Genomic DNA, 22,097 nt, shown 5'->3' with positions numbered 1-22,097 from the left:
ATCAATTAAAACTAGGACCAATGGAAGGATAGAACTTCCAATTTAGCATAGGCACGTTCCACACTCAATGGACAGATTTGCAAGTTTTATGATTAGTTTTAGGAAAGGGAAAAATATGAAATTAGGAAAATTAAGGTTCGTGGGAATTGGGGATTTTGGAATTAGGGTTTTTAAAAATTGGAAAAAATAAAAATTGAAGATCTAGGGTTTAGAAGGTTGTAATGGAAGGGAAAAGAGGAAGACAAGAGAAGAAGAATAATACCTTTCGAAGAAGAAAAAGGAAGGATGTAAGAAGAAGGATACGTTGGGGAATTTATCACCAAATAAGCTTCTACCCTTCCACAATTTAATTGGAAGGGAGGGTTTTTTTTTTTTCCTTCAAAAAAACCGTATAAAACAATGAGGAAAATTCCTTCACACAAAAGAGCTTCTCTCTCTCTCTCTCTCTCTCTCTCTCTCTCTCTTTTCTCAAATCTCCACCAGGGTTGGAACTCCACTCCCCATGTGGTTTTATACTTAAAAAATTCGGAATTAAAATTTAGTATAATGACAACTATGTCACTCACTTAAGTAAAGTGACATATCATCCAAAATAAGAAAACTAAAACATATATTATCAATCTCAACCATCAAATAATTCCTAAAAAAAAAACCCATAAAGAAAGTAAGATCATAGTCCTAGGGGCATAGATCTGAAAGTTTGGTAGCCCGATAGCCTGATGACAAGATCCAACGGTCGGATCAACAAGAAATAGAATCCTATGACTAAAATGATCTCCTAAGCGGCTCACATGCATCATCTCAAGGTGGGGTCTTCCCGATGCACGTCCAATGCATCTGGGGTCTTCAAAATGGCCTGGCGGGCCCCATCTGGAACTCGTCTCCCATCCACAAAGAAAGCTGTGCTGATGTGGGTGGTTGACTCCGCCTCTGGTACATCTGAATAGGTCCTCTAATGTCCTCATCAATCTGTTTAATATTGTGCTGAGTTTGGGTCCACCAGCTTAGATCCATTTAAAAAATGGGCCATGTATCTTTTTTGGTACCTAGTTAATGTGTAGCATTAAAATTATACATGTTAATATGTATTAATAGCCTGCACATGTGCACCCTCTCTCCAATTAATCCCTATCTAATCTACTAACAACATGCACTCTCTCTCTCTCTCTAATCTATTAATGGCCTGCAATCTCCCTCCCTCCCTCTCTCTCTCTCTCTTCAATCTATTAATAGCGTGTGTATTCCTTGAATACTTCCCAAAGTGTAGATTGTGCAATGCTTAGATTTACAACCCCTTCTGTACAGTGGTCAGCCTACAACCCAAGTGTAGCTAAGTTACTTGTAAAGAAAGAGAGCTCACAAAAGAGCAAGGGATGAGAGACGTGATGCGTGTTATTCAAGAGCACAATTGCTTACAACTTTTATGAGGTTGGTTATAAATGTTGAGCTCTCCTTATGTTCACCCAAGAACCTTTTTAGCTATTTTATATTAGTGGCTAGGATGAAACTATTTGGCAACCATCCAATGACCAGGAATACTCTAGAAACCTTCTAGATAATTCTACCCCAACCCTCTTCTACAATTACAAAACTTCAGAACATTCAGGAGATCTCTGCAGTACATATTTCTAGCCCTCTCTTCTATTCTCTACACTCCTATAGTTGACAAGTCTCTTTATATATGAACAATGGTCGTTCTTGGAATAGTCACATGCAAATGACCGGTCAGTGACAATTTCCCCCACCTATCGCGTTGATATCCTTGTTGATCTCTCATCAATGATCCCCTGTTCCCGAGCCTTGTGTTACTATAGTTTGTTTGTTTGCCTTATCCTCTGCTAAGAGCTTTATGTGCATGGTCTCATCCTCCTTGAGGCTGAGATTGCCGATTAGCTAGAAGGCCGAGATCCTCGGCCTTTCCCACGCACTCAATGGAAACCATCATGGTATTAAGAAATGGTTACATAATGACCATTAGGTATTTGGTGGGACCCGTTATGCGATTAGGGGTTGTAACAGTAGAGAAAGATTACATAATGACCATTAGGTATCTGGTGGGACCCGTTATGCGATTAGGGGTTGTAACCTGTAATACCCATTCTAAAAAAGGCCTGAAACGACCCCATATGGGCAGAAACATTTTCATCCTTTAAAAATTCTTTTGACCATTAGAGGGCCATGATGACCGTCATAACGGCTTATGACTGTTACGGTTGCTGTTACTGTCATTGGATACCTCATGAATAATGCACATCACCTCAATGAAGGGTATTGTAATTGCCTTTGCCTTGTGTTTGAAATCCATGCCCAAAAGATGACCTTGAAATGATCTAATGGAATAGTGGAGAGAAATGTCTTGTTGATCCACCCAAAAATGCATGGCTTCACATCCTTTGACACACCTTGAATGGGTTTGGTTTTTTTGTTAATCATCTTGGTTCTACTAGAGTCCTTCACTGAAGTTAAATCGATCCATTTCACCTCTCCTGAGGGGAAGTTGTGAGTGGGTTACTTCCTTCATGGCTACATTCCCATTGGCCATGGTTGTTTTTTGTAAGTCCCTATATCTCCTTATTACTTTGATGTTGCACTTCTAGCATTTTGTGGGTCTACAGGCTACAACAACTTAGCATGGAAGTCTTCCTTACCTAACTATTGAGTGTCAGCCAGCTAGTCTAAGGCACCCAACATCTCTCGCTTGAGTTCCTCGAGTATGCTATTGAGGCCCTCTGTGTTGCTGCCCATTGACTAGATTGGCCCCCTCTCATAAGCCACAGTCATCTCCAACCATGTAAGTCTTTCTTCCGTTGTTGCTATCATGTCGTGAGAATTCCCTATCCTACACTTGCTTGGACCACCCTCATGTCCACGTACCTGGTATTTTTTGTCACCTCAGACGACATTGTGTCTTTGTCGTCCCACAAGTACCACAAATCCCTTTTGTAACCTGCTTTTAATACCACTTATGATGGTCTACAAGCTTCTCCAAGCATTGACCGTGCAACAGCTGTACTCATAAGCTGTTCTATGGACAAGGCAACCTACCACCCAACTGAAGCCAAGCTACTTACAAAAAAAGAGCACACAAAAGAGCAAGGGAATGGGGACTTTTTTCTTTTTTGGATAATTGGCTGAGCTTTATTAATAAACAAAAATGGAAAAGAGAAAAAAATGAGTAAATGACTACTGCTAAAAAAAACTAACAACAGTCAAGAGAATTGGAAAGTTGGGTGGGGAACCACCTTAACAATATATTTAACTACTAGCTAATATCCAAAAGGAGCTCTAGGTAGCTCCTCCTTTGGCTAGGGAGTTAACCTTGTCATTAGTAGATCACCAAACATGAACATAGGAAGCTGACAATGCTTGTTCAATTTCATTGGTTTCTTTTAAGCAATTAGCAAACTACCTCGAAACTCGGCCCTTTGTCATCCATCCAATAACATTTTTTGAGTTACCTTCCACAATGATTAGACTAAGCTTCTGGTTTGCAGCAATCCTTAACCCTTGAAAAATGGCTTTAGATCGAGCGTGGGAAGAATCGCAGCAGCCTGTTGGCCTAAAGAACCCCACCACTATCTTCTCTGCTATTTTTTATGATAACTCCCACTTTGGGGGCTTTGGTTTACCCAGCGAGTAACCATCAAAATTCAACTTGAATGCGTCGCATAATGGACTCTCCCAAAGTACTCAACGAAAGTAAACAATCTGTTGGGATGCATCTGCCGAAAGGGATGCATTTGTCGAAAGGAACTGAGACGACAATGAAAGGGCATGCGACGACAAAAATATCTACGACTACAAAGGTGGTAAGACCAAGTAGGGAAAACGACGATGACGTTGCTTGCGACGATGAAAGTGACGATATTCGTCGGACAAAATCAAGGGATATAGTCAGGCCTGAAGGTGATCGGATTTCACATAATCCAAGAGATGATGCGTCGAGTCAAACAACTAGGAGAACAGATGATTGGACGCTGGTTAGAAGGAAATCACGGGATCGGATCAAGAGGAACAACAAATACGACTCTTTGCCAACCCTTTTCGTGAAGGGATACCCTACAGGATGGTTCCCCTTGAACTTAGAAAGAATTTTTGGGAGGGTTGGGGCAGTTATGGATGTGATTATGCCTAGAGATAAAACCACTAGCCTCTACAGGGGCTTCGCCGTCATCAGGATGAGCTCTGAAGATGAGCTTGTAAGAGTGGTCGCCATGTTTCATGGACAAAGCTTCGGAGGAAATAAACTCCTTGTGCAACGTGCAAGGTTTGGTCCGGAAAAAAATCAATCGAGGCCGTTACCTGTTCCCAGATCAAACCTTAACTGTGGAGGTGTTAATACTCTACTTGATTCTCGACAATCGTCTTACTGGGACATGCTGGTTAGACTATCTCAAGATAAATCGCAAACCGAGCAATAGACATCCCCACCTGAACTGGAACCAGAAAGGGAATCCGATCTCCCTGATCCGAAACCAGGTAGGGATACCAATCTCTCTGATGGAGGTAAGGATCTCTCCCCCTCCATACGTATTACCTATGAAGAGATTCCTAGAGCCAAGAATGCGCTGAAGGACATGATGGTTATTTTCGCTCATGACGACGCCACTATTCCTCAAATTTATGATTGGATCGATGAAAGCACAAACATTCAGGCCGGTTCTTATAGCTTGCATCCTATTGGCTATAATGAGGTTTGGGTTAAAGGCGAGCCGGATGTTAATTTGGCAGCTCTGCTCGTGGCGGGGGCAATTCATAGAGACGGACGTGTTAGTGGCGTGATATCCTGGAACGAGTTCTCTTCGTTTGGAGACGAGGAAATGTGGATCCTCGTTTGGGGAGTTCCTCTCGAACTCTGGAATGAAGATTTTTTCCTCGCCGTTGCTGCATGTTTGGGTTCTTTTATGGAATTGGATTTGAAGAGTGGAGATGGGGGTGATTAGGGTTCGGGTCCTAAGAAGGAAGGGATCGCCCCTGCCTCCATTTCTGTCATCGTTGATGATAGGGTGATTGAGCTTCCGATCTAAAGGGAAGGCCCGAACTCTCCCCTCCCTTGTTGGGGGGACCTATGGCGGAGCAGGGCGCCGGCGCAGCGTCCGACATCATCCACCATTAGAAATAGGGAAGAAGATGACCCGTGTATCTTGTACTCCTGCGGTGTACTGGATGATTCCAGAGAGGTAGGTGAACTCAATGAGTTTCCTGACCCGAGACAACCAGATCAATTGCCACGCGGCGAGAATTTGCCCGCTCCTCAACATCGAGACGCCCACCATGTCAGCTCGCCCGAATCGATGAACACACGTGGCGATATGGGTGCTGCTTATCGATCGCGTGAATCCGTCGTTGGTATGGAAAGGATGACACGTATCAATTGCATCGGTAGGAATGGCGATATCCGATCTCGAATTGATATCCCTTGCACGGATATGGGGACACGTACTCCTCGCCTCGAGATGATCGATGGACTGATTGGGACGGAGCATACACGTGGTGAAAGTACTGCTGTCTGCAGCCTTGGGCCCGAGCCTCGTTTTAACCCCGGATCCGACCCTGCTTCGGACTCTGAATCAGGAGCGAAGCCTCCTTTGGGTTTTGAAACTTTTGCTTTGGGAAATGACTCGATATCCGGAGCAAATTCCGACCCTATCCATCTCGACCTCGACATAACACCTGTCCCCACTTGATACCTCTTTCCATTTCGGGAATCCCCTCCTCCGTTGCATATGGCAATCTCAGCTCCTAAGTCTTTCGCGATCCTTCGGAGCACTGATACCATTAATGGTTTCCTCTCTCAGGAAGATAAGAGTCTGCAGCTGCAATTGATCCCGTATGACACGTCTTCAGAGTTTCCGATATTTGAAGACGACTCTTCTTCCTTTTTGCAATCCCCCTCTTCCTCGGTGGCCCCCAAATCAGATGGCCTTTCTCAAACATGTGACGATTCGGAGCTAAACCTCCTTTACCTTTTCCAAGACTCCTCTGGTACAGAGATTATCGTCATGGAGCCCATCTAGATCAGAAAGGGCAATTCTGAAGTCAACATGCTTGAAGATGATCAGAGGGCCGCCCTAAGCAAGAAAATCCAAAGGAAGAAGTGGATTCGTGATGCTATGGGACACATCGGGAGACTGCTAGGATTATCTTTCAGCGATTGTCCAGAGGATTTCCTTGCCCTATTCCAATGTGTCGAGAATAGTGGCAGACCATTGGATCCGAGTAGAATTTCCCAGAGACGAACCCCAAGAGCAGGAAGAAATAGGGAACTGAAGCGAAAAGGCATCTCCTCAGCTTCCAAGCTGCACCTCATGAATGAAGAAGATGAAAAGGGTCTGTGGGGAAGCGAAATGCTCTCATGAAGATGGTTTCTTGGAATGTTCGGGGGGTGGGGTCAAAGCAAAAAAGAAGACTCATCAAGAGTACTTGTAGTAAATGTAATCCCCACATTATTTGCCTCCAGGAAACCAGAGTGAATCGATTCGATGATGGCCTTATGCGCTCGCTTTGGAAGGCTTCGGATGCTAAGTGGGTGGTTAAAGATGCTTCTAGTAGCTCTGGGGGTATTCTGATTGCCTGGAGGTCAGCAATCTGGTCTCTCCTCAACTGCTCAGTAGGAACCTTCTCGATCACAGTTATTCTTCGAAACAATGCAATGGCTACGGATTTTCTGATATGCTCAGTTTACGGTCCTACCAACAATGATCTGAGGGAAGAATTCTGGAAAGAATTATCGTTAATTTGTCAGAATTTTAGCGGCCCAATGTGCTTTGCTGGAGATTTTAACACCATCAGGTTCTCATCTGAGAAATCCACGGGGAGCACAATCAAGCCCCAGATGGTCACCTTCTCCGATTGGATCGACAGTAACTGTCTGATCGATCTCTCTTTATTCGGCTCTAGATTCACCTGGACGAACGGGAGGCTTGCCTCGATTTTGTCCAGGTTGGATCGTTTTATTATCTCCACCAATTGGCTGGACTTCCTACCTTCCTCCTCTCAATCTGTCCTGCCTAGGACTACTTCTGATCACTGGCCCCTTTTGTTATCAGCGGAGGAGGAAGACTGGGGTCCCAAGCCTTTCCGTTTTGATATCTCTTGGCTCCATGTTGCAGGTTTCAAACCCATGGTGGCTGGCTGGTGGTAGGAGTTGCAGTCTCATGGCTTTGCCGGACATAGACTCTGGTCCAAGTTAAAAATGCTGAAAGAAAAACTTAAACATTGGTGAAAAGAGGAACGGGAAAATCAGATGAGGAAATGGATTCGATCCTTATAGAAATCCAGAAAATCGATGCCACTGCTGAACACACCCCAATGTCAAAAGAGGTTTTGGCGAATAGAATCCACCTCATTCAATCCCTCTTAGCTAAAGTCCTTTAAGGCGAAATCTCGTGGAAGCAAAAAGCTCGGGCTAAATGGATCAAGGAAGGAGATAGGAATACAAGGTATTTCCACAGTCTAGCCAGCATGCATGCAAAGGTCAACCACATCAGTAGCATATCAATCAACGGCAACTGAATCGAGAGAAGAGAATTGATTATTAGCAAAGCAATTTCATATTTTAAAAGCCTCCTTCAAAACGAGGGATGGTCTAGGCCTCGGCTGGATAACCTCTCCTTCCTGTCTATCAGCGAAGATAATGCTACTTCCTTGGAACAGTGCTTCTCTGCGGAAGAAGTTAAAAAGGCAATGATGGACTTAGGTGGAGATAAGGCCCTCGGCCCAGATGGCTATCCGATTATCTTCTTCCAGGTCTTCTGGGATATTCTTCAGGAAGAAGTCATGGCATTCATCAATGAATTCCACGAAAGAGGGAGATTATCTAAAAATATTGGGGCGACCTTTATCAAGCTCATTCCAAAATTTTCTGGGGCGTCAGAGCTAAGGGAGTTCAGACCAATTAGTCTCATCGGTAGTCTATATAAGATCTTGGCCAAGGTTCTCGCAAACAGGCTGCAGAAAGTGATCGGCTCTATTATCTCTCCTAACCAATGTGCCTTCATACTGGGTCGACAAATTATCGACGGAGCTCTTATTGCAAACGAATGTCTCCACTTCTGTCATCGGTCAAAGAAGAAATTCGTCTTCTGCAACCTGGATATGGCGAAGGCTTATGATCATGTAAAATGGGATTTCCTTCTATATCTGTTGAAATGAATGGGTTTCGGTGAGAAATGGAGGACCTAGATAAAGGAACGCATCAGCTCGGCTCATTTTTCAATCCTTTTGAATGGTTCGCCCAAAGGATTCTTCAATGGCTCTTGTGGTCTCAGGCAAGGGGACCCTCTATCCTCCCTCCTTTTTCTGATCATCGGTGAGGCCTTATCTGCGATGCTTCTTAAAGGCCAAAGGGAAGGCATCCTCAGGGTAATTGAAATGAAAGGGTTGCAGGAACCTATTTCTCACGTCCAGTTTGCAGACGATATCCTTATTTTCTCACAGAATCGGTTGCCAATTTGAGAACAGTTATCAGGTGTTTTGAAGCATTGGCGGGATTGATGGTAAATATGTCTAAATCCAAAATCTATGGGATTAACTTGGATATCCAGGAGGCCAGAGACTTAGCTGAATTAATGGGGTGTTCCTCGGGGTCCTTCTCGACTTCTTTCCTCGGTCTCCCTCTATGTCTTGGATCGCCCAAAAAACATTAGTGGGACAAAGTTATTCAGAGATTTCATCATCATCTGTTTGGGTGGAAAGGGCGTTATCTTTCTATTGGGGGCCTTCTCACGTTGATCAAAGCAGCCCTTCTAATCTTCCTACTTCACGTCCCTGTTTCGATGCCCCGCTAATGTTTTGAAGGAGATAGATTCCTTGAGACGCAATTTTCTCTAGAAGGGCAAGGAAGAAAAGAATAAATTCAATCTTATGAAGTGGAAGCAGGTCTGCAAGCAGATTAAAGATGGAGAAGCTGGTATAAAAGCCTTAAAGTTGATGAACCGGGCTCTCTTAGGGAAATGGATTTGGAGACTCGACACTGAAAAGGACTGCCTGTGGAACAGAATCATTAAAGCTAAATACGGGAACTCTGATGGGGGGTGGTGGACGAGAGAATCCTCTTTATACAGGGCGTTTGCAATGTGGAAGGATATTTGCCATATCAAAGATGAGATGATCCAAAGGATTGGTTTTAAAGTTGGCAAGGGAGATTGCATTCGATTCTGGTTGGATAGTTGGATTGGCGAAATGCCGTTGAAAGAAAGATTTCCCACCATTTTTCGGTTGGCAGCAAATCGAAATAGTCTTGTAGCTGAAAACTACTCCACTCAAGCAGACAAGGTGGCCTGGAATATTCAATGTAGAAGAAACCTGGAGGATTGGGAGGTTACTGATTTTGTTGAGCTGATGGACTACATTCAGCATGCTCTCCCTAATCAGGAGCGTAAGGATAACATCATCTGGAAGGCAGACAAATCGTCCATCTTCTCGGTCAGATCGTTCTTTAAACAACTGTCGACTCCCAACAGTGACTCCTCTCCTCAGCTCCTCATTTCATATGGAAGTATGCAGGTCCTTCTAAGCTACACGTGTTTGGGTGGCTGGCTGGGAAGAATAGAATTCTAACTATGGATAATCTTTAATAAAAAGGAATGATCCTTACTAACGTCTGCTTATGCTGTATGTCCTCTGAAGAAACTGCAAACCATTTGTTGATCCATTGTCTGTTTGCTCACTCTATTTGGTCTGTGATCCTCTCTTGCTTCAAGATTAACTGGTGCTTTCCTAGAGATGTGGACATGCTTCTCAAGGCTTGGCACAGTGTTAGATTGGACAAGCCAAAATCTCGGGTCTGGCGCATGGCAATTTTGGTGACTTGGTGGGCCGTTTGGACAGAAAGAACAACCGTTGTTTTCGGAACGAATCGAAGCCATCTCGTTTAGTGTCCTCCTTTGTTAAATATTTGATTGCTGAATGGGCCTCCCATATGGATGGGTATAATGTAGATCTTGCCTTTCTAAAGGCTTAGTTGGTTCTGCTATTCAGCAACCCTTTTCTTTTGTCTTTCTTCTTTTCCCTTTAATGCAAGTTATCTTTCAAAAAAAAAAGGAAAAAAAAAGTAGGATCTGTCAAACTCCTGACAGAATCCTATCTTGACCACTCCAACATACAACCAAAAAATTATATTTCTGAAAATAACTCTCGAATTTCTCAATCCCTCTAAAGATCCTTGCATTTCTTTCTACCCAAACGCACCATAGTAAGGCTTTTAGGTCTACTTTCCAAAGAATTTTCTTGATTGGGCCCTAAAGAGTCCTAAGAAGAACTTGTATTATTGAAGAGCACACTTGCTTTTGATGTTGGTTACAAATGAGGCATCTTCCTTACATGGGCCTAAGAACCTTCTGGAAAACTATAGGGAGAGGAAGGATCTCCACATGGTCTTTATTGACTTAGAGAAAGCATATGGTCCCTAGAGAGTTAATAAAGTGGGTGTTGCGAAAGAAAGGAGTCTTAAGAGGATATATTGACATTTTTAAGGATATGTATGAGGAGCGGTAACAAATGTGAGGGCCACTAGTGGAGACTAGAGAGACAAGTGAGTTGCTAATTACCCTAGGCTTACACTAGGGATCGGAATTGAGCATGTACCTTTTTGCATTGGTTATGTACGAGGTTTTTATTTTTTATTTTTTATTTTTATAATTATTTATTTTAACACACACCACCACACACTCATGCTGTGGTGGGATTTCACCACCTATGGGTACTCGAACCCTTGACCAGGTGTTGAAATTCCTAAGAGTCTACCACGAAGCAAGAGTAAGGACCCTTATGGACGAGTTAACAAGGCATTTGCAGGAAGAGATCCCATGGTGTATGTGGTTTGCTAATGACAAAATTTTGATTGACAAGATGAGGGAGGGGGTAAACACAGAGATAGATTTTTGGATGGATGCTTTAGAATTTGAAGGATTGAAAATTAGTTCGACTAAAGTAGAGTATGTGGAGAGAGGTTTTAGTAATAGTTGGTGTGGAAGTGAGCAATTAGTTAAGATTGCTGACCATGAGTTTTCCCAAGATGACCACCTTCAATACCTTGGGTCAATAATTCATGAGAGTGGAGAGATTGAATAGGATGTTGCCATCATAATTCAAGCTGGGTGGAAGAAATGGAGTTGTGCTTCTGGAGCTTTATGCAATCATCGAGTAGCACTCAAACTGAAAGGGAAAATTTATAGGATAACTATAAGACCAGCCATGCTTTATGGGACAAAGTGTTGGGCAATCGAAGAACAACTTGTTCATAAGATGTATAGCTGAATGAGGATGTTGAGTTGGATGAGTGGCAACACAAGGAAGGATGTGTTCGAGGGAACTTAGGAGTAGTACCAATAGGTATTAAGGAAAATTAGACTTAGATGGTTTGGTTATGTGCAATGGAGATGAAGAACTATGCAGGTTAGAAAGAGTGAGTTGTACAAGTTGAGGCTCTAAAAGGGTAAGGGGAAGGCCCAAAAGGACGTGGATGGAGGTCGTAAGAAAAGACTTGTTGACTTATGGTCTAAATGAACTACTGAAGATCTGTCCCTTTATAGAGTGGAATGGTGGAATAGGATTCATGAAGCCGACCCCAATTAATGGGTATATAAGCATAGACGACGACGACGATGAACCTTCTGGGTACCCTATGTTGATGGCAAGGATGAAGCCATGTGTTGGCTTTCCAACAACTAGGAATACTCTAGAAACCTTCAAGATAATTCTACAAACCCTCTTCTACAACAACCTACTAGAGAAAGCTATAGTATTCTAGAGATCTCTATTACTCTACGTGCTTCTAGCACTCTTCAGAATTATTACACTCTTCTACTATGTACAAGCTTCTCTATAAATGTACAACTCTCTATTCCTTAAGACCCAGACAGGTAAGTGCCCAATTAGATCTAGGTCTAGATTGTTGAATATGGTTTGTGGATCCAAATAAGTGGACAGTATCCTCTCCCCCTTAGGTAGATTTGAATATGGGTAGGCTAGTGTTCTTCCCGAACCTGACCCATTGGCAACCCAGGCTGCTCGCCTGGAATGTCTCACTATAAGGTAAAAATCCAGCAATTACAGATCCTCACCTTCAATGCAAAGGTGGTTAGAGACAAGCTTTAGTTGTCATTTCTAGCTCACCTTTGCATGGATTCGAGATCTTTGAGGAGTGAGAATTTTTCTGTGGCTCATCTTACACCAGGACGCTCTCGGTGAATGGTCTAACGTCCCATGGTGGGGCATAATTTCTTGTTCTGTTTACCATGGGTTTATATGTCACTACTTATGCCCCAGTTTACTCAAGTCAAGTAACTGAACTACTGGTGGTATCACAACCAAACTTCAGAAATGTAATTTAAGGAAAGCTCAAAATGCTCATTTGCTACCACCTATTTCTGCATGTTACTGTCTCAAGTCTGTGTTAAAAGGGTGTCAGTGAACATCCCAGAACAACACATTTGCAATACTGCACAGTTATGAAGTAATTATTTATAAAATGCTTGGAAGATTGTACCATTTTTTAAAGGTCTGCATGAGCTTTAACCTGAGCATTTGAACTGTAGCATGTGCCACTTCCAATCACTCTAAAGTCTAACACAATAGAATTGAAGGCAAGGGGCGTGACCTCTTCTAGGATTGATATAAACTCGTCCCTCTCACAGTGCTTGAGTTCAAACGTTCTCTATGGTAGTAATAAGAGGAAGCATAATCAATTGGACATTTGTTCCTGCTAAAATTAGACATCACAATAGATGGAGATCTTCATCTTTTCTGTCATGCAACGATGGTTCCATCTTCCCTTTCACAGAGTGTAAACTGTAAAAGGCTTCCTCAAATTGCTTCTAAAACCACCATGCCATTTTTTTTTTTTTGGTTGTTGATAATGACAGGGTGTCCCCACCCCTTTTAAGGCAAGACTATTCCCTGCGGATGCACATAATTAGCCGCCAACCACGTGCATCGGGTAATCCACGGGGAGGGGAATCGAACTCGTGTCTATGGGGAGCAAACCCACGACCGAAGCCATTCGCCCAAACCTGTGAATGGTACCACCGTGCCATAATTGAAGCTCCCAAAGTCACAATTAAAAAAATAGATAAGTTCAGTTTAGAGGAAATCAAACTTTTCAATTTGAAGGACAATTATTTTTTGCTTTGAATAAGCTAGAATACCAAGTATGCTCATTCACCATGATTGGTATTTTCCCTCTTTTCCCATAAGAATGCACTCACCTTGAGTACAAAATTTTCAGCGAGGTATGCTTCCTTTCTTAAGCCTTCATAATTTTCTTTTTCAAAATGAGAACTTGAATCTGTAATTTTTCAATACAACATTTGATGGTGCTGTTGAAACTTCTTGGTAAGAGTAATGACTATGGTGTATTATTTATCTTCTTGTTTGAGATTCTTAGTTGAAGGTGAAATTTTCAGTAGGGATATTGCTACACTGGATTTGAAGCTCAGAGTTACTGTTTCATTGCTACTTGCATTTTATTTTTCTGCTTGTTGATCAGTTTAGCCCGCCAATGTGCACAACTTTGGGTAAAGACAAGAGAGTCTCTTGGGCATCCACTAGGGTTCTTTACTGAACCCAATAATCTCATTTGCTCCAAAGAAATTCTTCAGGCAGAAATGCGGAAGGTCAGCTTTTCATCGTCATGCAACATGCATTTGGTTATTATTTTTCCGCTCTTGACATGGTATTTCTGTAATGCGACCAAAACTAGCTGGATGACTTTATGGCATCTTCTTGAATTAGTGTAACGTTGCTTTATTGTGGGATTTTGTTCTGAAAGTATACAAAAACTTTATTGTGAGATTTAGTTTTATATTTTGGTAGTTTTGTGAAATTCCCATGCTCTCAGCTTTGAACATGACTAACTGATTGCAGCTAAGAACATGGTTCCGAATGTGTTTGGGTCCAAGAGGAGTTACATTTTTTGCACCAGAAGCCATGTGATAGTTACAAACATATTTCTCACCCTTTCAAGTCTGTACCATGCCTATCCTTGTGGAGGTAGTTCCCAATGAAGTTGGATCTAGTAAGATGTTTGTCCTGCGATCATGGTCAGGAATCTTTCTGGTTTGGCCAGAAGTCATCCTTCAACTTTAGAATACTTCTTGCTGTCACTAGAGGATTGCTTTTACAGAAGGATGGGTCAGATGGGTGGTTATCATGTTGGTAATCATTGGAGGTCCGATTAGCGTCATTAACGTCCATCCATCTTACTTTGGAGTGCTAAAGTTCTGTCTGTTGACGTCTCCAAGTTGTAAGCCTGAGAGCTACATTACCGTATTAGTTGTCATGAATCAATGGGTATCCCGGCTTGAAGAAATGTTGGAGCCAGTAATGATTGTCTGACTTTTTTATCCTCTCATCATAATTAGATACTTTTAATCTGTATGTGTTCAAGGAGGAATCATGATGAATTTCCTGCTCAGATTACTTTTTGCATGGTGGAGATTTTATTCCTTCTTTATTGAGGAATGGTCACATCACATGCAGTGACTACTTGATAAGTTACCACGTAGGCGACTGTTGTGCGCACCATATGTGTTTGATATCCAAACCATCCAACAGGTTTGCCCTAACATGATGGTCACCTAACATAAAAATTAGGCCAATCCAATCATCACGTGGGACACCCCATTGAAAAAAATGGGCAACTACCCCAAAACCCACGAATTACACTTGGGGCCCAAGTCCCAACCGCTGCTTGGATTGACATGGTTTTTGGGGCATCTCATTTTCATATTAGGGTGACCCTGTTGGATGGGTAGGATGGCATAAACAATCCGCAGTTGGCACATGAGTCCATAGTAGCCATTTTGATGCCATCCAACATGTTCTCAATAGAAATAATACTATGTTGAGCTGTTAGATGCATTGCTGCTGGATTGTTCATTATGTGAACAGTTCTCTCTGAACACCGTTTCTCAGAGGATTTCTTTTGATATTTTGAAACTTGAATTTAAAACTCCTTTGAGGCTTTCCTCCTAAAATTTCCACTGCTCTTCAGTTATTATCACGAAACTTCACTTTTGATTTCCAAAATTCTCAAGCATAACCATGATAGCAATGGTGAAGTGTGAGCCTTTTTTTAAAAAAAAATGTTTTATTTAAAATTTTTAATTTTGTATCAGGTAACTGAGGATCCAAGGATATTTGTTCTTGAAATTGGAACAGAAGAGATGCCACCTCAAGATGTAATTGACGCAAGCCAGCAGGTAAGGCTTTACACACACGTAAACACATGCACCCACCCACATATGAAGCGAAGGAGTTAATACTTTCTTACTCTTCTCCCATTTAATGCATGGCTCTAGTAGGATTCTTTGATTGGGCTCTTGTTTTTATGGGGCACCGTTTGAATAGATGTTCCGTTTAGAAGTTGAATTTACAAAACGATCTTTGACTATTTTCATGTTGATGACAAATTGTTGGCTGTGGCAGCTTAAAAGTTCAATCATACAATTACTAGAAAAACAAAGAGTGAGCCATGGGGAGGTGTTGGCATGTGGTACTCCACGCAGAGTAGTGGTATTTTTTTCCTCATCTCTCAGTGTTTGCGATACCTAGCTGTTCGCATCCTCGTGATAATGTCATTTGGTGTTTCAGTTGTTTCCAGTTATCCGAATGTGGCAAATGTGACAAACTGGCATTGTTATTATTATTAATTTATGATTACTGGTGTTGCTTATTGAACAATCATATCTGGAATAATCCTTATCTTCTTTCTCAGTATAACATCTACTAGGATTGAATTTGTGCGACGTGGAGATTGAGGTCATTATGAACATTTCCAATGGTTAATTCAGGCATAACTCAAAAGTTTATGGAATTCTTATTGATGAGCCAGATACTGCTAGTTGTGTAATTGACCAGTAAGAGGAATTTCTCAGTCACTGCTTTTATTATTCTAACACGCTTGACTTTTTTAATGAACATATGTAACTGCAGAAAATCCATTAGCAAGTTTTAACCCTTCATTATTCCCCAAGTAAAAACTTAATGGCTGACGAATAAAGCTTTCTTTTTGAGTTCTTTTCCAATTAACCCTTCATTCTTTAATTTATGAACCATTACAATTGGTGACCACCTTTATGATGAATTTCCTTTTTGTTCTTTTGATTGAAATTTTTTTTCCTCTTCTTACTTTTTCCATATGACAGAAGTTGTCATGATTCTTTTATGAATCTTCGTACATGGAATCTTGCTAAGGAGATCAACTGTTTTGAGTGCTTGAGTTCATGCATAACTTCCTATCCATTGTGTTGGCATGACAGACTATTTTCTTCGTATGTATCCCTGTATTTCTGGTGTAATAGCTGTCTGTTTTCTTTGCTGCTCTTCATGACTGTGTAAGCTCTGGCCAGCGTATTGTTTTTCTTTCTTCCACAGACATGATATGTTTCCTTACTGCTTCCAATCTGTTGACATGATACAATGCCGATAGTGGTAGTTAGATTTCATGAGCAACTCCATGCCAATTTAAATAACCTCTTGTTGCATCAAGCATCAGGACAAATGATAGCAACTTTGTTGAGTTATAACTCTCAACTCGTTTTTTTACAGATCGTTCATTCTACTAGGGCTCATCATTGGTTTGTTCATCAATGTTGTTGGATGATGGTTTTAATCAGCAAAATGACTTGGCCACTGGGATGGAATCTGGATACCACTTGGTGTTCCATTTTCAAACAATTTTTTTGGCCATCTTTGAGTTGATAAATTTTTTTTTAAGGAGGATTCTTTATGTACTTTTTAAGGTTCTGGATGCCACAAATGATAATTGGTCAATGTGGGATTTAGCTAGGATATGCGTCGAGTGTCCTCCACTTGTTACTGTTTTTATTTTTGCATGCGAATGTGAATTCTTGCAGAATGATCTATTTCTGTCTCCAAACAACTAGTTCAATCTTGTAAGTTAATAATGCAAATCCTCTGTTTGTGTACAAGCTTTTGACTGAAAGTATAGATTTCATTTTATTATTGCTTATTAGGTAGCCAAAACTTACTGTTCAAAGAAAATAAAAAAGAAGAAGAAGAGGGTAGCTGAAACTTGTTCCAGTAATTATTTTGGAGCTTGTTTCTTATCAGAACCCACAGATCCTATTGGAAGTTTATGCTAAAAATTGCTTTTTGGATGGTATGGTTTTATGTCAATCCAATAATACAGCCCAGGGGTTTCTAATTCTTTTCCTGTTAGTAATTTAGATGCCTTATTTCTTCACATATTCGACAGTGATGACTTAACCTACTTGCCTTGCAGGTTCTTGTCGAGGGGCTTAGTTCTAAGCAATTGGAAAATGAAGTTGAGGTTCGGGGACCTCCAGTGGCGAAGGCATTTGACCAACAGGGAAATCCTACTAAGGTGATGCAGGACATGGAAAATTAAATATGATATGCAAGATTGCAGGCTTAGATCACACCAATTCAGAAACAATCACACAAATTCCACATCCCACATGAAAATCCAAACATTCAATTAAAGGGGAATCTATGCGGGTCCAAGCCGACACAGGCTAGGACTGGACCAATAAAATTATAAACCAAACAATGTCAAAGGGAAATAAAATCAACTACTCATGCATAAAAATCAGTCCCTAATCCAAGGGATTCCCTAATTTCAATTCAAGGAACCCTAAGGTGATAAAAAGGGGCAAATCAATTAGGGATCATGTAATATAGGGTTAGGATTCATGAAAAAATGACTATGAGAGGATAAAAGAGGATAAAAACCTGAGCCAAAAGATGATCCCGCGTGTGGACAACAACAATGGCTCAAACGGTCGTGCGTGTGATCCCGGCCGCACGTGTGTGGGGCCCACTATTCAGAAAAAGGCCACCTTGGCCCTGGTCGGCCAGGGATGAACTCCAAAACCTCCAAATTTCAGCTCGATCCGATGTACGGTTTGTGCGTGGTGCTCCGCCGAAGTTTCAGCTTGCCTGCGGGCCGAAATCTGGAAATCTGCTTCAATGAAGAAATCTGATGCAACAAAAGGACAAATTCAAAGTACGGATGGTGGGGGAAGATGGAAAAAAAAGATGATGGAAGATGGGGGTGAATTGGGATCGATGTGGCTTCGCACCACGGTAGTTAGTCCTTCGAAAAGGGAGGGCTTCGCACCCACTTTTGAATTCTTCCACAACTCACGAAGAGAGCAGAAAAATAAAGCAGGAATTTTTTATTAACTTCAATGAATGAAAAGAACTACAAAGGGTGCCTGTTTATAGGGAGAACCCTATACCCAAAAACTCGGACCATGTGCGACACCTATTACTTGGCGATGGAGTAAACTAAAATAAAAACCAAACAAGGAAATCTAAAGCGTTCACGATGTTCTAAATAATAACAATAAGCAAAACTTAAAATATAAAACCAATCCGACGAGTGGGCCACGATCATGAGATCCTATAGTGGGCTTTTCTTGACTATCGGGCCACTTTTCTGAACCAAAACTTGTCTTCTAGCTAGGAGGCCCTCCCTGGACGTCGTCATCGAGCCAGATCGATGGTGCAGTCCTCCTTCTGCGTACGTACGTGCGTAGGGGTGGTGGTGTGCGGGCGTGCGTGTGCATGATGTCCTCATCATAAGGTCATCCTGCTTTCTGGTGGTAAATTTTGCAGTCAATGATCAGACTGATATAGCATTTTTTTACCCCAATTGTACCCCTGTTTTGTTTTTCTTTTCTTTTCATCCTTTCCCCTCCAGGGGGAGGGTTAGTTTGATTGGATATCTCCTTGGATTGTTATTACAATATCAAACATTTATGTCTCATTGTGAATGAATTTATACTTGGAAAAGGGTCGTTTTCTCATGAAGCTGCTTATGATTTAATTTGAAGGATACTTTGCATGAAGAGAGTTCTCATTTTTTCATGTCTTAAGGTTTACGTGCCTAGATTGCTGCCTTGCCATATGACTAGGTCACACGAGCATTTTTATGAATTGAAGTTTTATGTTCCATGTAATCAGGTGCCCTTGCTTGCACTTTGGTCCTAAAAAGGAAGCAAGCAAACAAACAAGCCAATAAATAAATAGCAAAAATAACTTAAGTACCACACTTGGATTAAGATAAGGCCCCATAACCAGGGACTTATTCTTAATCTGCCTAGGTTTGGAAGTCTAAACCTATTAGTTTTTTATGGCATACATTTTATATTGGACAATGCCAATTGTTGTCATACTTGTTACCTTAAAATAAAAAACTGGAGCACCCAAGTCGTGCCCTTGGAGAAGGGTAAAGATGATAAACTAGGGGCTTGAATGGGTCGGGTGGACCTGACAGTCAATAGACTGACCTGGAAACTCAAGGTTCTAGGTGGTCTCAATTTGGATCCACTGGAGTGGGTCTGGATCCAAAAGTTGCTCCATAGGCCTAGTCTAGGAGCTCTCAGAATCTACTAGACCCAACCTGTCTTGGACCTAATTTTTAAAAGGGTCTTATTTGGACCAACCCAAATGGACCTTAGTCATACCCAATCAACCAACACCTCGCTGAAAACTGATAATTGGAGTTTTGCATATATCTTTTATGGTATCATAAATTTAAAGATACGAGGTCTATATCCTCTTATGTTAGACTTGACCATTTAAATAAATGAGTTGCTTATTTTGACTTGGAAATCTGACTTGGATTTTAATGGGTTGGGACTTGGTTCTAGGTTGTCCAACATGCAGATCCGATCGTTAAATAGGTTGGGTCTAGAACTCCCATCGATCCAACTCGATCCATTTGCACCGTATCCCTATGAGAACCTCCCATGCAGGGCTCGAACTTCAGTTTTTTTTTCGAAAGATGATGAATTTTATTAAGGCTGAGGGCCAAAAGCCAGAAAAGTACCAACAAACAGAGGAAAACAACAAAACAAAAAGGAAAAACAATATACAACATAGCCCAAGGGTGAACCACCCCAAACAACCACAAAAAACCTTAGGGCGTGTTTGGATGCCGGGCCCATGTTGTACATCATTGTATATTATAATATATTATACATCTCACTGCAACTCTATCCAAACGTCCACACGTGGTATGCTGGCAGGCCGAGTACGTCGTCGAACCAAATTCAAAATCCACGCGTCTCGTATGTCAGCGTACAATGCAGGCGGCAGTGCAGTGCTTTCATTGCACTGCACCGCCATTGCAGACAGAATTAAAAAAAAAAAAACTCCTTCATCGCTGCGTGTTTCAGTGGACCATTTCAAAGCCCTACTCTCTCTTCTCTACAGCGGGGTTTTCTCTTGCTTCTCTTATGGTCGGATGTGGCAGATCGTGGTGTGGTAATCCTAATATCGAACCTCCACCATCGTATGTGGTCGATTATTCACATAGCTTCTGTCGGAAATCCCTGAAGATTTCCTTCCTCTATCCTCATTTTGTCCGCAAATTCTTGTTATAGTTTGAAGCAGGGATTGGCTGATTTTAGGAGCTTTGGACTGGAATTGGAAATTGCCCGATTATGGTTTGAAATGCTAGGGTTTAATGTCGAGGTTCATAGAAGTTGTTACATCCACAGGCCACAGGGCACCTAAAAAAAAAAGACAAACCTTTCTCTTCGCTTTCCTTCTTTTATTTTTATTATTTTTTATGACTTGGGGAAAGAAGAACATCAGAAGAGAGGAAGCAACAATGGAGAATAGGGTTGTTGGTGGTTGTTAGCAGGTTTATGGGATTTTGGAAGATGCCGGAGAAGATGAAGATGGTGGCGGTGGGTGCTGATTGGACGAAGATGGTTGGGATGATGGTGGTGGTACAGGAAGTGGAGCTGGCACTGATTATATGTAATCGTGTTCTAGATCTGATGGTGATTGGAGCCAACGTTGCTTGGGTGATGCAAGGTTCCAAATCTATTGTCTATTGGGGATGACGGGCTCTGCAGCTTGCGGATGATGGGTTGCAACAGTATTTCAGTAGTGGTGAGCGGCAAAAGGGCTGTGGTGTGGCAAGAATGGTGTGTTCAGCAGTGGTAGATGATGGAGATCAGACGAAAAAGAGGATGGCCCAAATTTGTGGATCTAATGATGGTGGCCTGGGCAGGACGAAGCAGGATTGGCTATTAATTTTATGAAATCTGATTTCCAATGGTTATGGCTATTGTTGTTGATCGTTCCAAACATTGATTTTCGAAATCCATAATGTTTATGTATGCAATTCTACTCTAACCCAAACATTGTGAGTGTTTTTCAAAATGCAGACCCCATGGCGCTACAGTACCACGAATTCCTTGATGGGACAGTTTTACTTCCCGGTACAATACTATACGTGAATCCAAACGCCCTTAGGAAATCCAATCCTTGATATACAACCAGACCTGGTGTAAGACCCCAACAACGGAACCATTTTTGTTATAGAAGCATTGGTTTACTTCTTTTGCCCCAAATAGCCCAAAGAACTGCTAATAAGGCAACTCTCCATCTAGATTTACCAGCTTCCTTCCACCATTAGTAGGCCAAGACTGGAAAAGGCTTTCAATGGAACTCGGCATAACCTAGGAGACCTTTAAAAGAACTAAAATACTGGGACCAAACTGTCGAGAAAAAGGTGCAATGAATGAAGAGATGCTGACAGACTTCACATCTTTGAGGCAAAGAAGCAAGTGTTGGGTAGGATCAAAGCGCTTTTGCGGAGATTGTCGATGGTGAGGATCTGGTTTCTCCCAACAAGCCATGCGAAAAAGGTGGTCTCAGTTTGGATTCACCGGAGTGCTTCTCTTTTACTCCAAGAGAAGCACTAATGCCTGCAAACGGCGTAACAAATTGACTAAGTCATCTATCTCAGAATCCCTTAAGCTTTTGTGGCAAGGAGGGACCCGGATATCTTTAGTGTCCAGGCTAGAGAAGGAACTAGCCACAAATATATTTTCACAAGACAAAGATTGGCGAGAGATGGGAAAGATAAGTGTAGAGTAGAATCTCCACACCAAACGTCTTCCCAAAATCTTATTCTAGATCCATCTCCGACAGAAAAATTGAATCCCTTAGGGCATGTTTGTTTTTTCAAAGCCAGTGTACATACACTATCAATGGGTAATTATTACGGTTTCACTACGTTTGAAAATTCATAGGAATTTGTGCCTTTTAAACCTGTTCGAAAGAGATAGTTTTAATTTTTGAACCGC

General features: G+C 41.7%; 1 protein-coding gene across 3 annotated transcripts in view; it reads left to right on the top strand.

Moving 5' to 3' along the window:
* The window catches only part of LOC131248189 (glycine--tRNA ligase, chloroplastic/mitochondrial 2), a 61,681-nt gene that overhangs the window by 7,509 nt on the left and 32,075 nt on the right, over positions 1–22,097 (top strand). For all 3 annotated transcript variants that reach the window (XR_009172164.1, XM_058248303.1, XM_058248304.1), the window contains exons 12-15: positions 13,490–13,616; positions 15,120–15,203; positions 15,430–15,516; positions 17,249–17,350. Coding sequence is in view for 2 of the 3 variants with exons in the window: in XM_058248303.1 (XP_058104286.1) it covers positions 13,490–13,616; positions 15,120–15,203; positions 15,430–15,516; positions 17,249–17,350 (400 nt within the window). In the remaining variant the exon portion in view is untranslated. The remainder of the gene's footprint in view (positions 1–13,489; positions 13,617–15,119; positions 15,204–15,429; positions 15,517–17,248; positions 17,351–22,097) is intronic.

This window comes from Magnolia sinica, chromosome 6, assembly GCF_029962835.1.
Source record: "Magnolia sinica isolate HGM2019 chromosome 6, MsV1, whole genome shotgun sequence".
In the NCBI taxonomy this organism is placed as follows: domain Eukaryota; kingdom Viridiplantae; phylum Streptophyta; class Magnoliopsida; order Magnoliales; family Magnoliaceae; genus Magnolia; species Magnolia sinica.
This window is presented reverse-complemented; position numbering and strand designations above follow the sequence as displayed.